Genomic DNA, 15025 nt, shown 5'->3' with positions numbered 1-15025 from the left:
TGTTCTTAAAGATGAAACGTGAAGGAGCCATTTAAAGGTTTAAATTGTTTTGAGATCCTGAGGTGAAAGGGGATAGTGGATTTCAGCTGTCTAAGTCAAGCAGCTGCTCTTCAGATTTTGTGTTCGAACATATTGACTTTGTAATAAATATTTTTCCTACTTCTATCAGTTCAGTGGTCTTTACGCTCCAGATCGTGGTGCCATTATGGTTATTTAAGAGCTGTTAGTCTGTCAAGTAAATGGCTTCTCCTCAGCTCACATAATGCATGCTTTGCTGGCGTGATACTTCACAGCAGCACAGGAGTCATTAGGGTGTACTGGGTCAATAGAAGCTTGTCGTGCATAAATTGGTCTATACAAAGTATAGAACGCATACCAGACTCTTCAACAAAAAACAGTTAATTCCTTAAATCAGTAGGAAGTCTACAGAGAAACGTAGTACTCAGCAGTGTAGAGGTGGTAACCTCTGCTGCCAGCCTGCAGTGCTGGTATGACATACCTTCAGTGAAAAACCAAACCATTTATATCCCCATAAGTGCTTCAGAAATAGGCAAATGCTTGAAATAATGGAATTTTTGTCTGATCCTCTCCACAGGAACTGATTGCTTTATAAAATTGGTCTGTAGATTAGTAAATAAGTAAATATACACCACCAAGCTTTTGGCTGATTGGGCAAATCCCTTCATATGGTACTGAAAAAGCAATGCACTGTAACAAATACTTGTATCAATTTCTCAAAATTAGATTTCAGAAGTTGTGTCAAAAATGGCTGTGGAAGCAGTGAGCACCACAGTGCTACTATTAAGCTTTTCTGGCCAAAAGAGAGTATTATTGCTAAAAAAAAAGATGAAATTATTAAATCGGCATTATTCTTTTAAAAGTTTTTTTTCTGTCGATTAAGAAGTCATTGGGCTTAATTTTCCTCTTCATTGCAAGAATTACACTGACTTTGATGGATACAATATTAGCACCATTACTATTACTTTACCTTATCAAGGAAAAACTAGGTCTCTTTATCAAAGTTCCTTTCTTTTCTCTTTTTGCTCATATTGATTATTGCCTTTTTCTTTCTACAATTCTGAGTTCCTCATCTATCCCACTGACTGAGGATGTCTAAAAATTTCCTGTACCAATGCTGCCCACGTTCCCTTGAATATGTACTTGTTCATTTGACAACTGCTGGACAGTAAATGAGGCAGTGTTATTAGATTACAGTTTGGAAACTAACTCAACTGTTTCTATCAAATACACTTCAGTAATAATGTCTGTAAGGCATGGAACACTTCATGCAGATCTCTATATACCGCAGTCACAAAAATACTGTTTAATACACTGCTTCAATTTCAGTGGGACTGTGTTCTTTACTTAGAGCTTAAAGACATTATGAATTTATTCTTACATTCTTCAGGATGACATTAGAGAAATGATGGAATTTTCACAGAGATATCAACACTATCCAGAAGAGATTATATGCAACTTGAATATGAAAACCTTAATTTTGAGAGATACTATCTGCTCTTAATAACCAACTCTTTCCTTAGCTTACTAGATCATCCTGGAAAAATAGTTTAAAAAATAAATATGAAAACACATATTAAGTAATATTATTGGCTTCAATTATTCAGCTTTTTCCCAGTTAAACCAATTTCTAGGGAAAATTTACAATTCATATATTTTTAAATGGTTATTTAGAAATGTAGCATTTCATTCACCAAGACATCTACACAGAAGTGGGCCTCATCTGCATGAGTTAACTACTACTGCTACAAAGCTAATTGCAAATAAGTTAGCTGATAATTTAACTAGTAACAAGTTAATTATTGCTAATGACAGCATCTTAGATGAATAAAATTATTTGATTTGATCAATTTTGACCCAAAAAATTCACTCAAATATATTTTTTTCAGGATAAAAACAAAGGCAACATCAATGGTTGTTATTAAAGATGCATAATGAGTAAATACCAAGAAATTGAGATTATCTGCTCTGAAATTTTCAAACATTATCCTTCGAATATAAGATCACCTGTTTTTGAAAATATCATTCTCTTGCTTTTAGAATTATTGACTCCAACCACAAGATGTTGGAAGGACATAGTAATATAAAAATTTTACAGTTTAACAAATACAAAATTTACAAAACAAACATAATTAAAAAAAGAAAAGTGACCCTAGGCTAATCTACTGTTGATATCCTCTAATTTATGCCATCTTTTATGTGGATGGAGACAGACTTTTCTCTGTTGCAGAAAACATATTTCTGCCTAGAATTTTCTAAGTGGTTCTCAGAGACTGACAGGCTTCGTGTCAGTTTTGAGGATTTTTTTCTTCTTTTCATAGCAATTTTACTTTATTTTTTGATACATCAGACACACTATACACATTGGAAAAGACAAACATCAATACCAGCCTTAATCTACAGGTTTAAGTCCCAGTTCTTTCCACTCAAAGCACAGACCTGGCTGAGCTGTAAGAGTGCTATTAGCCTGATAGTTACAAAGTCAATAGAAACTAAGTTTTAAAAGGATACCAAATCCTCATGATAAGGGACATGGAACGTTGCATGCTTAGTGATCTATACCATTTCCTGCAAATCAGATCAAGGAGATTAGTTTCTTCTGGTGATTAGTTTATTTGCTTTAATGCAAAGCAGCAAGAGAGGTTCAGAGAAACATGTAGTCAAACAAAGCCATTTTCTGAAGTACATAGAATTAAATGCTGGAAAAGTTTACAAAATTACAGATCTGATTTAAACTGACCCAAGCCAGACAATCCAGATGCATGTGTATAACTTCTTTAAACCATGCTGTTTGCAGGCACTGCAGGAAATTTCAGTCTTAAATCTTGTTAAAACCAAACCAAAACAAAAAGCTCGGAACAAACAACAACCTCCTTCCTCAGACACTCACACACACTCAAGCATAAAGGCAACAAACTCAAGGCAATTTATGAGCGATAGAATTAAAACTTACTAAACGTTTAAAGGTCCAATTTAAATTGATCACAGGCAAAAACTAAGTATAAACTTAGAACTTCTTTATATTATGCTTCATTTTCTATAAATCTACCCACAGTCTATCCTAGAATCTATCACCATATAGAATGATACAATTTGATTTGGAAGGGTCCTCTGACGGCCATCTTATCCAACTCCCCTGCAATGAACAAGGGCATCTACAGCTCCATCAGGTGCTCAGAGCCCCCATCCAGCCTGACTTTGAGTGTCTGCAGGGTTGGGGCATCCACCACTTCTCTGAACAACTGGTGCCAGTGCCTTCTTTATGTTATAATATATATACACATAATGTTCAAGCAACTGTGAATAAAGATGTTCATAATAACTGGATCTTATTCCTCAGTAAGTATAAAGAAGGAAAAAAATACTAAAAAAATACAACCAATTGGACACCAGCTTGGCCGTAAGGACCATGATGATGCCCATGAGCCTCTTCCTGCCAAAATCCCTTGGAGCTCCATCACAGCATGGAGTGCTGCTTTGTGGGGTGCTGCTCTAAGTGCCTTCAAGAGACTGACAATGAGATCTGCTTTGGTATTACAATGAGAACGTGCAACCAGATCTTATATTTTACACCTTTCAGGGCCATTTAGAAAAGAGGCAATATTCTATAGTTAACAGCACATTTTTCTTCCCATTCTATAGCTGAAGTAAATTGCTAGCGAGCCTTTTAAAAATAGAAGAGATCAAATAGACATAAAATGTCACAGTGAGCTTTCTAAAGCAAAAATAATCTACCATATTGTAGCAGCACATGGATGCTTTCAGTGTGAAATTGAAGCAGTCCATTTCTCACAAGCGGGGAGTTAAAGTACTCACAAAACGCCTTTGCCACCCTCTGCCAGGGCTTGCTCTTGCTCTCACTGCAGTCCCTGGCACTGATTGCTGATATGACGAACCAGAAAATTTAAAGAGAAACAATCAGTTAAAAGATTGGCAGGTAAATGGGATTCAGTCAAATGTGATATTTAGCGGGGATGACTTTCAGAATAGATTCTCAGGCTCCTGTTCAGATCTCAAGTTTTGCCACCTTTCATGGCCATCCGGTATGACCCAAAATGTACCTGACTGCAAAGCTTGGTTCATGCATAATAAATACACAAGCTGCAATCCACCCTGGATACTACAGACCACTAAAGCAGAAAACCAGATCCTCTCCATGTTATCTAAAGAACATAGGTCTATATCTTGTTACTTGGACAAACTCAAGTTCTTTGGGTTTTACAAGCAGGTACAAGCATGCTCCTCATTTGGAAGCCAGGGAAATAACTGGTGTGCAAAAATCCTAAGAAAGAGAATAAAATAGCTAGTCCTTTTTTTCTTAGGGAGGATTTTCAAATGAGCTTTGGGTTAGGTACTTCATGAATTCCGGACTAATGCATACAAAAATTGTGCATATGATTGCTGTAATAACCTTACACACTAAATATAGATAATAGTCCTGGATGTATTCAAAGGAGGCAGATTCAGACTTGCTTTGCCCAAGCTGTGAGATAACCAAGCACCAGGCAGCCTTTGCCAGATGCTTTTGGGTTGTGCATCCGGGTGCCCACAGCCATGCCAGTAAGCCCTGGAGCCTGCTCAGATAGCTTGATAACTTCCAGTACAGGGCTGGCTTGCAAACAGCCACATCAGGACACGGCAAAGTGAGCTTGGCCTCTGTGCATCCACCTGCTTCTAAAAACCAGCTTTATAAATATTGTATTGGACTATTAACATGGGCAATTTTCTTTTCCACTTGAAGATCATTCTCTGATGATACGGTGCTTGATTTGCTTTTCATGACCTAGGTTATTATTTATCACCCCGAGCAAGAAAAGGAAGCACTCCATTCCCTTCTCATTATTCGAACAAACTTCTTGCCAGTTTTGATTTCAGGTCTGCAGCTCCAGCCCAAGTTACATGTGTAGCTTTCAAACATTGCAGAAGGAAGTTTATTTGTGCTAGTATATATTTCTAATCAAAGGCAGAAATGAAACATGAACTATACCTGTCCATCACTAACATTTCAGTAAGTGTAGTTTTACAGAATTCTTGATTTTGTGTCAAATATCTGCATTTTACTTCAATATCTATGCACATGTATATAATACACTACAGCAAATACCTATAAAACCAATTGTGTATTTACATCTATTATGTAGCCTGTGCGCCTTGTCAAGTCTGACTCATGTAAGTGCCTGCAGAAAGAGCATGTGCCATCAGCAGCTCTGAGCTTGCTGCTCTTTGCTTTTCTCTCAAGCATTTGTCATACATAGGCTCATTAATATCCCCTTCACTAACACCAGAAGCAAAGAGCAGCAGCCTTACTTGAGTTTTCCCCATCAAGGATGTGGGTGGGTACCCAACTACTGACTGCCAGGAGACTTCTACAGAAATAACATCACTGAGATTTCCTCTTCCACATTCAGTTGAAATTGGTTCACATATGCAAAAAATGGAAGACAGAGGGATAGATAGATAGAAAACTATGTTCAAAGTAAATGCCTAAAATTCCTACATCCATTTAATGTGATGTCTCATTTTCAAAAAGCATTACATTAAAAGTAATCAACATTTTTTAAAGTGATGTGCTGCATATACTGAGGTCTAAAGCCTGAGCATTGGTATCCATTTGTTTAAAAATGAGTCGTAAAATTTCTCCATCTCCTCCCAGCACTCCCTGCAAAAAACCCAGGGGACTCCAACACCTCACCAGCACTATGTCTTCAGCTGGCCAGAAAAAAAAAATAGAGAAATGGTTTCAATGCAGTCGCCTCCACCATCACACTGGAACAGAAAAAAGCCCACTCAGACAAAAGATCAGTCCCTTCCTTCCTTCCCACTTTCATCAAACTGCAGAAACACACAGTGCATTCTTCTTACATCAACATTTCACCTCTTCAACCAGCAAAGAAATCTCCTTCTCATCCTGATTAGCCCACAGCAGCCCACACTTCTTGGGAGAAGGTACCCACCACATATATTGGAACATATTTCCTCCAGATTTAGACCAACTTAAAGATGCTGCGCACAAGTGCATATGCAATGGTTTGAGTGAAAGAAATATTCTCTATTGATATTGTAAGTCATAGAATCATGGAATCATGAAGGTCGGAAAAGACCAGTAGGACTATTTAGTCCATACATCAACCCTCTCCTATGTCCCACACCATGACCACTAACCATGTCCCTCAGTGCCACACCTCCACATTTCCTGAACACCTCCGGTGACTCCACCACCTCTCTGGACGGCTTGTTCCAAAGTCATTTCAAAAAGCACTGAGGCTGGGTCATTTTGTCTTGGTCCCAACACAGTAATGCCAGGATGCCCATAGAGATGTAAGGAACCCTCTCGAAAGCATGCAGAGTTCGTTAGCAAGAAACCAGCCTGAAAGCCTGGCCCTGGAGAAGGAAGGGCTGCTGGAACACATGCCCGCGCCTCACTCGCTCCCAAGATAAGGGGTTTTACTTCACCCACAGAAGCCTGAAAAATCGCAATGATAATGAAAACGTTAACGCAATCTGAGCTACTTCAGTACTAGTAGGGGAAACCATTAAAATCTCATGAAAAAAGTAATGAAGCTTTTTTTAAAATTATTTTTTATGCACTAACCACGTAAGAAAGCAATTTATCAAAACCATTCTATCCATCTGACTAATACTTTTGTACATTGCAGGAATTCGCAACCAATACGAATGCTGGTGAGCTGTAAACCATTTCTCTTCTTGTAAATATTGCAAAGTGTCCAACAGTGCTACCAATACTGCTGCAATAAGATCTCTAACAAAACAAAACAAAACAACCTAACAAACAAACAAACAAAAAAACCTAGAAGCATTTTAGAAGTGCAGAAAAAAAACCCACTAATTCTCACGTTTATTTTGCTTCCCTTCCTTTCTCTGAAAAAAATGAGAGTCATGCAGCTATGTTGTTATGGGCTGCAATCTGGCAATGTTTAAACAGCATTCATCCTACTTACAGCGTAAATGGCAGAGCCCTAAAGGAATAGCGAGGTATGTGGAAGGTTATCTGCTCAGCTAAGGGCGTTTTGCCCCTTGAATCAGAACTAAGCCAATGTACCATTAAAATATTAAGCTTATGTTTTAGATAAGCTACAGCTCAGAGAAAACTGATGGGCAATATTGTTTGGCCAGAGCAACAGTGACGGGGCAGGGAACCAGAAAAGCTTTGCAGCCTCTCCCTGCCATGCAGGAGGCAAATAATTCATGGAACACCATGCAGGAATGTTCCATGCCTCCCAGGGCTCCCAGTAATACTCCTGGTGTTAAATATTATTTGGGAAACAAGAAGCAAGTCTTCTGTTTTATATTGTTTGTCATCATAATGGCTTCTCCTGACCATGAGAATACAAATGTTATCAAGGAATACATGAGGCCATGGTCCTGGCAGACTGCTGATATTGACAGGGTGTCAGACACCTCCCTAGTGATGTGCTATCCCAGAGCCCATGCTGAACATCTTCTCAGTTAAACTTTGGCTGAGGTAAAGATGTGAATTTTGCTGCACAATGACCTTTCATTTTGACTCTGTAAAGTAACTCCAGTGTGAAGGCAAAGAGCAATTTTAAATGATGAACACCTGAAGCATAACTGCATACAAATGAAACTTTATCTGAGAACCATAAAACATTTTAAGAACAGTAATGGATGAAAATCAACCTCATAAGGGGGACAGCACTTGTACATCACTTGAACCCTATTTAAGGCCTCAAAGTAGAATTTAAGGGGAACTTATGTGGTACATGACACTTGTGCTGACACTGCGCAGATCTGAGTTTCACCTATTAAAGACTTAACCCTCAAAGCAAGCATTCCTTTGAGGGCCATTATTTTTATTACACCCACAGCTATTTAAATGAAAAAGAATGCCTTTTACCCAGCTGTTTCATTTTATGAGGAGTCTGGTGGCTCAGTCATCTTCAGATATCTCCACTTCCCATCTTGATGCTTCTGCACACTACACCATAAATGCCATCCTCCCAGTCAACTCCTTAACAGGGTCAGCCAAAGCAACACCATAACAACAATCACAAAACCTTTGATAAACCAGGGAGAAACAGCATGCGTTACTGTCTTAAACATTCTGTCATTTCAGAGCAAGCTCTGGAAATCACAAGCTTGGAGAACAAGGGCCTATGTGATATTCGCACCTCTGACTGCAGTCGTGTCCGAGTGTTCGGCGTTGGTTTCAAGGATTCTCCCCATCTGCGCTGCGAAGTCACCAGATTAATTGTAAGCAACTTCCCGTGGGCTCATCAAGTATTGCTGATACAGTCGTGCTGCGGCGTGTTTGTATTAAACTCTTCAACCCTGAGCAGTACAGAGTGCCTTCCTACTGCCACAGTGGGTACAGATCCCATTGCCAACGTGTTTGCTATGAGTGGGGGGAGCTGAAGAAACTCAGGCCTTTCCCAATTTGGAAATGCAAACCTACATCTTGCCAATTTTGTTCTGCAGGGTTTTGTTTAACTCTTGTTTGGTACAGCTACACTGTAGTCCAGTGAAGCCCTGAAATCACAAATATTATTTCTCATTTTGTACATCTGCAATGCGTACGCTAGGTTGTTTTCTTAAACTTGCTTGAATGCTAAGTGTTGCAGTCAAACACAAGGCTTCCTCCGCACAGTTATAAACTCCAATAGTTCAAAACCAAGTCACAAGTTCTAGTGACTACTAAACCCATCTCTTCTGCTAACACTATAATTTTATTATGAACAACTACACAAGGGCAACGCTAGGACTGAATTATTTGGTACATCTGATGCAAAGACAGGACATATGGATTCATCTCATAAATCTACCTCATAAAAAGATGTTCAGCCTGATTCCCTTTCATTCTTAACAAGACACAGCTGAGATTAGCATACCTTGCTCACTTACGATAGCACATGCCCTGAGCAAGTAGTGACATTTGATGCAGTCAGTCTAGCTCAGCAGCAAGCATTACCTGAAGGTGTCAGAAGGTACTCAAGCTGCAGAGCTCTAGGAGCAGCAGTGGTGATGCTCCACCTTCCCCTGGCTCATCCTATCTGCTCATCCAAAATGCCTTCCTAAAGCAACAGATCGCTTGCATGCACAGAGCAGCATGGATGGCTCTTTGCTGTGGATATAGTAACAACATCATTTCTTTTAATAAACTATCTGTAAATGCCTTCTCTTATTAATTAGAAATATAAGCATATGTTGACAACTGGAACTTCTTTGTATGAGCCCTCAGTTTCTGCACTCTCCTTCTGTTTAACTGTAGCATCTCAACGGTGAATGGATATCAAGAGAGCAAGAAATCACACAAGCAGATTTTCTCAGCTCTAAGGCTGTTGACTGCCAGATTCCTCTCCTGAACATTACAGAGACGGAGGCTGTGCACTTTGTAGCTGGCGATGAGCCGTTCGCAAGATGGCAAGTGAAAGTAGGAATTTCTTCTTATGTTTCTAAGACATGATTTAGAAGAAGAAAATCAGTTGTCATGGTAAATTAAAGAGCAAAGTGCATGTGCGTCCCTTTGGAATAGGAGATGCCTCACATTAATATCATGGAGGTGGGGAAAAAAACACAACCAAAGCAATGGGAGCTAAAAACAGGTGTCTTTGTAGGCAATCCAAAAGCACAAATTGCAATCACTTCTCCAGGTAATCATCTGACATTGATGCAGCTGGACTAATCAATTGTTAATCATTAGTATTTCATTTTTGAAAACTCCAGCTCAAACTCATGATTAGGAAGCGAGTGCAAAATGGTTCTGACCCCTGGTTTCAAGGCACACATTTGCACTGCACAGTGAGCAGGCATGGCACCATGTGGTCTTGGATGGCTATGTGTGCAGCGCCTGCACGAGCTGGGTCAGCTCTGCTGTAGTTTTAGCCTCTTTTGTGATACTTAAATTCTAAATATTTCTAGGAAATCGGTGTCTTGCTGACCTTGTGCCTGCTCCCCTTTGGTCTAGCGCTCAGCCTGGCTGGTAATTTCAGCAGATAAGTTCCTTTGCTAAGACTGAATTCATTTAAATGCTCCATCACTGAGAAAAAATATTTTGCAGTGGAAGAAAGACTGCAGATGTGTTTTAAATACTGCCACATGTAAAAATAAAACATTCGGGTGCAAAATTTCTGTGAGAGCAGAGTTCGCCCATCAGTCCTTTCTCCAGTGCAACCAGAATAGGTGGCGTGCAGCCAAATTGCATTACAACTCAGTTTGTTTTCAGGAGCTGCCTTCCAGCCATGAGAAGATCTGCGTCATTTTTCTTACTTTTTTCCTCCCAGAACACGTGTAGAAGGCCTTTTTCCTTGCACTTGAGTTCAAAGAGATCTCCGTGCTTGGGAGCCTGCTGCCTTTCCCCTCACCTCTGAACACTGCAGCAGAACCAGCTCTGTGGCTGGGCAACGTGTGCACAATTAAATCCCCTCAGTCCCAGTCTGGCAAGCTAACCCCAGTCCTCCCGTGGATTTTTTTTGCTGAATGAATTGTGAAGGCAGAACTCGGAGCTTGGTTTCAAAAGCAGCGAGCTCTATGTGACAGCACAAAGAACAAAATGATTTCAAGATAAAAAAGGGTTTGAAATGATTTCCACAAGCATTCAAAAATTTGCACTCCAGAAAATTCCTGGTATGACTTACTTCAATGTTGAACTTCATGTTTATATTAATAGATACTTTCTCAAATGCAGGAAAAAGTTTTTTCCCAAAATCAAAATAAATATTTCTATAAAAAAAAACAACATTCAATATTTTCAGAATCTCTCCCCAGACTCAAAGCAAATTTCAAGGGAGTCAGCAAAGTTTCGCATAAGCTTTTTTCACTACCAATGTTGGGGGAACAAGAGCCTCCCAAGCTCTTCTCAGTTCTCTTTTATGTATTCATGCTTCACGTTTTACTTGTTCTTTCCATGGCATGGTGCTGCATGTCGATTAAGAATACACGGGCTACACCAGAGCTCATGGGATAATTGGCTTGAATATCAAAACACAACTCCCACTTGGGCAGCAGTTGACACAGGCTGTCCATGTAGATACCTGGGTGAAGGGGTGGGAGAGCCTGGCAGGCACTTACCTAATTTGAGAAGCAGTTCTGTGGTTATCTTCAATTTGCTCTGTATTTGTCAAGAGCAGGAAAAATATATTTGCTTACAAGTCATTGAGGCAGGAGCTGAATTTGAATTCAACAAGTTCTCACAGCTTTTATTTCTCGTTTATAAAACATTCACATGAATCAAATTGTACCTCAGTGATGAGCGACACAAGCAGCCAAGATAGCTTCATAGTGCATGAAATGCAGTGTGGGTAGAAGGAAAGACCTCCTCCCTGTCCAGATTGCTGGTCCAGAAGCAGCAGCTCTCCCTTTCCAGGGGACACGTGCATTCAAACAGGCAAGACCCAGCTCTCAGCAAGCTTTTGTTGTTTAAGGGTCAACCCAATCTGAATAGAGGTTTGCCCCAGCTCAGTTCTCATCACTGCTTTTGGACTTTGTTTCACATCACTAAGGCGACTAATGGAAAAGCAATTGAAACAACTATAAAAGGACCCAATTCTAAAAAGGCATCAAAATGGAAGTTTATAATAATCTATGGAAAAATACAGATTTAAAAAGAAATGGAAACAGTTACCTTCCATTCACAATGCTCACTTCAGACATAAAATTAAGTCTATTTTATAGCTTTTTATATTTTTCCCTGTCTACTCATTTCACTCATTATTAGTGCACTAACACTGAAACAACACTGGACGCTCTGGTTAAAGAGAGAAATGGAATGTAAAATGCATTAAGAATAATATATTCTTATAATGGAAGTTCTGCTGCCAGTAAGCACTGCAGTTCAGAGAAGAGAGAGCCCTGGAGTGCTGCCTCTTTTGTTTGTTCTTCTCACAGTGAGGAGGATAAGCTCTTCAGAATCATAGAATGATTTGGGTTGGAAGGGACCTCAAGGATCACCAAGTTTCAACTCCCCTGTTGTAGGCAGGGTTGCCAACCCCTAGATCAAGTACTGGTACTTTACTTCTTCAGAAAGTGTTTTTACATTTGGGATTTCCACACTAATCTGGTATCTTCTCATTTTTATTAGGAAAAAAAATTAAATTTAAATGTAAACTCACATAATCCTTTTTATTCTGTAAGTAGTCATATATTAAAAACTGCCATCCTAAATTAAGGCTTTCTAAAGAGCCTATGTGTATAGGGGTGCCCTTCTAATATACCTTCCTATGGAAATAGGACCGTTGCTGTCTGATATTATCCACCCTAGCACTTTTTTAGAGGTTAATATAAAGCATCCTTTCCTTTTTTTTTTCCTTCTTAGGATTATTATACTAACTGATTTACCATATAGTAAGAAAGCGATCCAAAAGTTCAGCCAAATATCTTATTTTCATTTCACACCTTCCTGAAATCTATCCTGGTAGTACTCAAGTCCCTGTGCAGTCTCCACAAGCATACTGAACAAATAAAAAACAAAAACAAACTAACAAAAGAAGCACCTAACGGCAACCAGGAAAGTTGAATGCCAGCTGAGCCAAAGGATCTTTGAGTTATTAATGAATAGTTTCCACTTTGGAACATTAAGCAATTTGTTAGCTTGCAGTAGAGCGACTCACAAGTGCTTTAATTTGTCTTACTGGCAGGCATCCAGTTCAAGGGTGCAACAGTATATGCTCCAAAATGAGCAGACAGTCTCCATATGGAACATTATTACTTATAAGGATGATTTTTGTATCGTTTAGATCACTGATGATGGCTTCCAGTACAGTAATTCCAGAGTGCTGACCCTGTACGACGCAGTCTGCCAGGCCTGCGAATCCCATCCAACTGGACTTTGTAAATTAAAGGTAATTTAAAGAGCATAAATGTTTAATATGGATCATTCATCTCCTCCCCAGCCCTCTCTCTCCCTTTGATGCACTGTGTGCAATAACTGTTTTAGAAAGGAAAAAAATCTATTTCATAGTTCATCAGAACAGCCTGATACTTTTCTGTCTTTCACAATCTCCTGTCTGTGAGTGTCTATATATATGTTTATATATATATGTGTATATATATGCACTCTTTATGTTGGACCTTTCTCAGAAGGATGCTCCCCAAAGAGCATGGCAGACAACAGATATGTGTGCAGATGTCAATGGAAGTAAATAGGGCTGGGCTGTGGCTGCCCTGCCATGAAGCTTGTCTCTGCTGTTGAATTATCTTTCCTAGGAAGCTCTGTTAGCTCTCCCAGGCTGGTTGGATGGGGTAATGCAGCTGTAAGGTATTTCAATTCTACACCCATTTTCTGCTGCCTCAAGAGATATACTATGACGTATGTTACGTAGTCTTTGTCATGAGAAAACACCCTTGAGAGAACGTAAAACATTCTTGCTTACATTAAATAACACTAAGTACAAACATATAGCGCTTTGACAGCTTCAAAACCATAATCAAAAGCCTAGTGCTATGTTTAAAACTGCCAACGCACTGGGAACTGTCAGGAGAGCACTATATCCTTTTGTTTTCCTGTGAACTTTCCAGTGTAACATCCTTCATCCCTTGAAAAAGAGATTGCCTGCTCTCATTTTCTATAGGACTGCATTAGACACCTTTTCTCTTTTTCAATGGGGCTTTAAAAGATACTTTTAGAGGGTGCTGATAAGAATATTCGAATGTGCTAATCCTGCTTTCCCACCCTGAGGCAAGTAAAAGTGAACAGGAGACCACCAGTCTTCATTCTTCTAAAATGAAGATTAATCAGGTACATCTTAACCTATTTGCCTGGCTGTTCTCATTAACACTAATGGGAAAACATTTTCAAAGTTGCACTGATTGCATTAAAGTACCAGTTACCAAAATAAGATGAAAGATTGCATTTTTCTAATAAATCAGTAAGTAGAAACTAGTTTATAAGCCCAAATGAGGGCAAAGCTATTTCAATTTAATAATAAAAATAATTATGTCATAACCACATCAATTAAAACTATTTGTTGTCGTTTTTATGACAAGGGCTTTCCCTATTCTTACATTTTTGGAACTCAGAAATATATATGCCATCTCAACTTGCTGGTTTTCTCTTGGTGTCATAATAATTTCTAGCATAAGATGCTTCAAGGGATTATTTGAACTAAGCTTCCAATTGCATCAAACCACTTTCTAATTACTCCTCTTATAACATCATTTTGTAATACCTAAATTGCTTTTAGAAAAGGTGTTTCAATTAAGGGACATTTTATACCAGGCCAGTTTGCATTCTGTGTTCCTTTTTATGAAGCCTATTCTCTACCACATTACCACATCAGAAAAACAGCAGCTTTTTCATCAGAACTTCAAGCCTTTGAAAGCAACAATGAAACAAAATCTAATTCACATCCAAATTTTAACGTTGGAGATCAGTCATATCACATTGGGAAAATTATGAGAGTCCTTTCAGGTCTGGGTTTTGTGGGTATTTTACCTATTGCACTTGAAGTGGTACTATTTCAGCACCAATACTGCCCACTAACCCATGTCCCTTAGTACCACATCTACATGATTCTAGAACACCTACATGAGATTTCACAGAACTCACATCTGAGAGCTACCAAATAGTCACCACGTCCGTAGTCACAGCTGGGAATAACAATCACATCCACTACATACTGTTAAAGTGAAAATAGAATCATGCTCACATTCATCTATGACAATCAGCATTACATGTTACTTATGATTAAGGATTCAAAGCTACAGGGATCGTACATGGAAACTGAATGATCTCCATGATCTTTCTCCCCGTCAGCATATAAATTGATATCAATTTAGTGTTTTAAGAGACAAGCAAGGTTCTGCTTATCTCCAAAATATATTGACTGCTAATTTCTTAATTTTCCCTCTTTTTTTTTTTTTCCTTGCATCTACCTCCCACCCATTTTTATTTCCTCTTTTGACAGGACAATACTTGTAATATAGATGGACTTTGCTATGGGGAAGGAGAGTCAAGCCCTGCCAGTCCTTGTCTTCTCTGTGAACCTGATATTTCTAAGTTCACCTGGTCTATTAATGAAAGTAAGACAGCTTT

At 39.0% G+C, this 15025-nt stretch overlaps 1 protein-coding gene across 1 annotated transcript in view; it reads left to right on the top strand.

Moving 5' to 3' along the window:
• The window catches only part of LOC100542745 (von Willebrand factor D and EGF domain-containing protein-like), a 57161-nt gene that overhangs the window by 21772 nt on the left and 20364 nt on the right, over positions 1–15025 (top strand). Inside the window, exons 6-9 of the mRNA XM_010714096.3 lie at positions 8114–8250; positions 9266–9427; positions 12729–12833; positions 14898–15012. Coding sequence (XP_010712398.1) covers positions 8114–8250; positions 9266–9427; positions 12729–12833; positions 14898–15012 — 519 coding nt within the window. The remainder of the gene's footprint in view (positions 1–8113; positions 8251–9265; positions 9428–12728; positions 12834–14897; positions 15013–15025) is intronic.

Source organism: Meleagris gallopavo, chromosome 7, assembly GCF_000146605.3.
Source record: "Meleagris gallopavo isolate NT-WF06-2002-E0010 breed Aviagen turkey brand Nicholas breeding stock chromosome 7, Turkey_5.1, whole genome shotgun sequence".
NCBI lineage: Eukaryota > Metazoa > Chordata > Aves > Galliformes > Phasianidae > Meleagris > Meleagris gallopavo.
The sequence above is the reverse complement of the archived record's forward strand: the minus strand, read 5'-3'. Positions and strand labels throughout refer to the sequence as shown.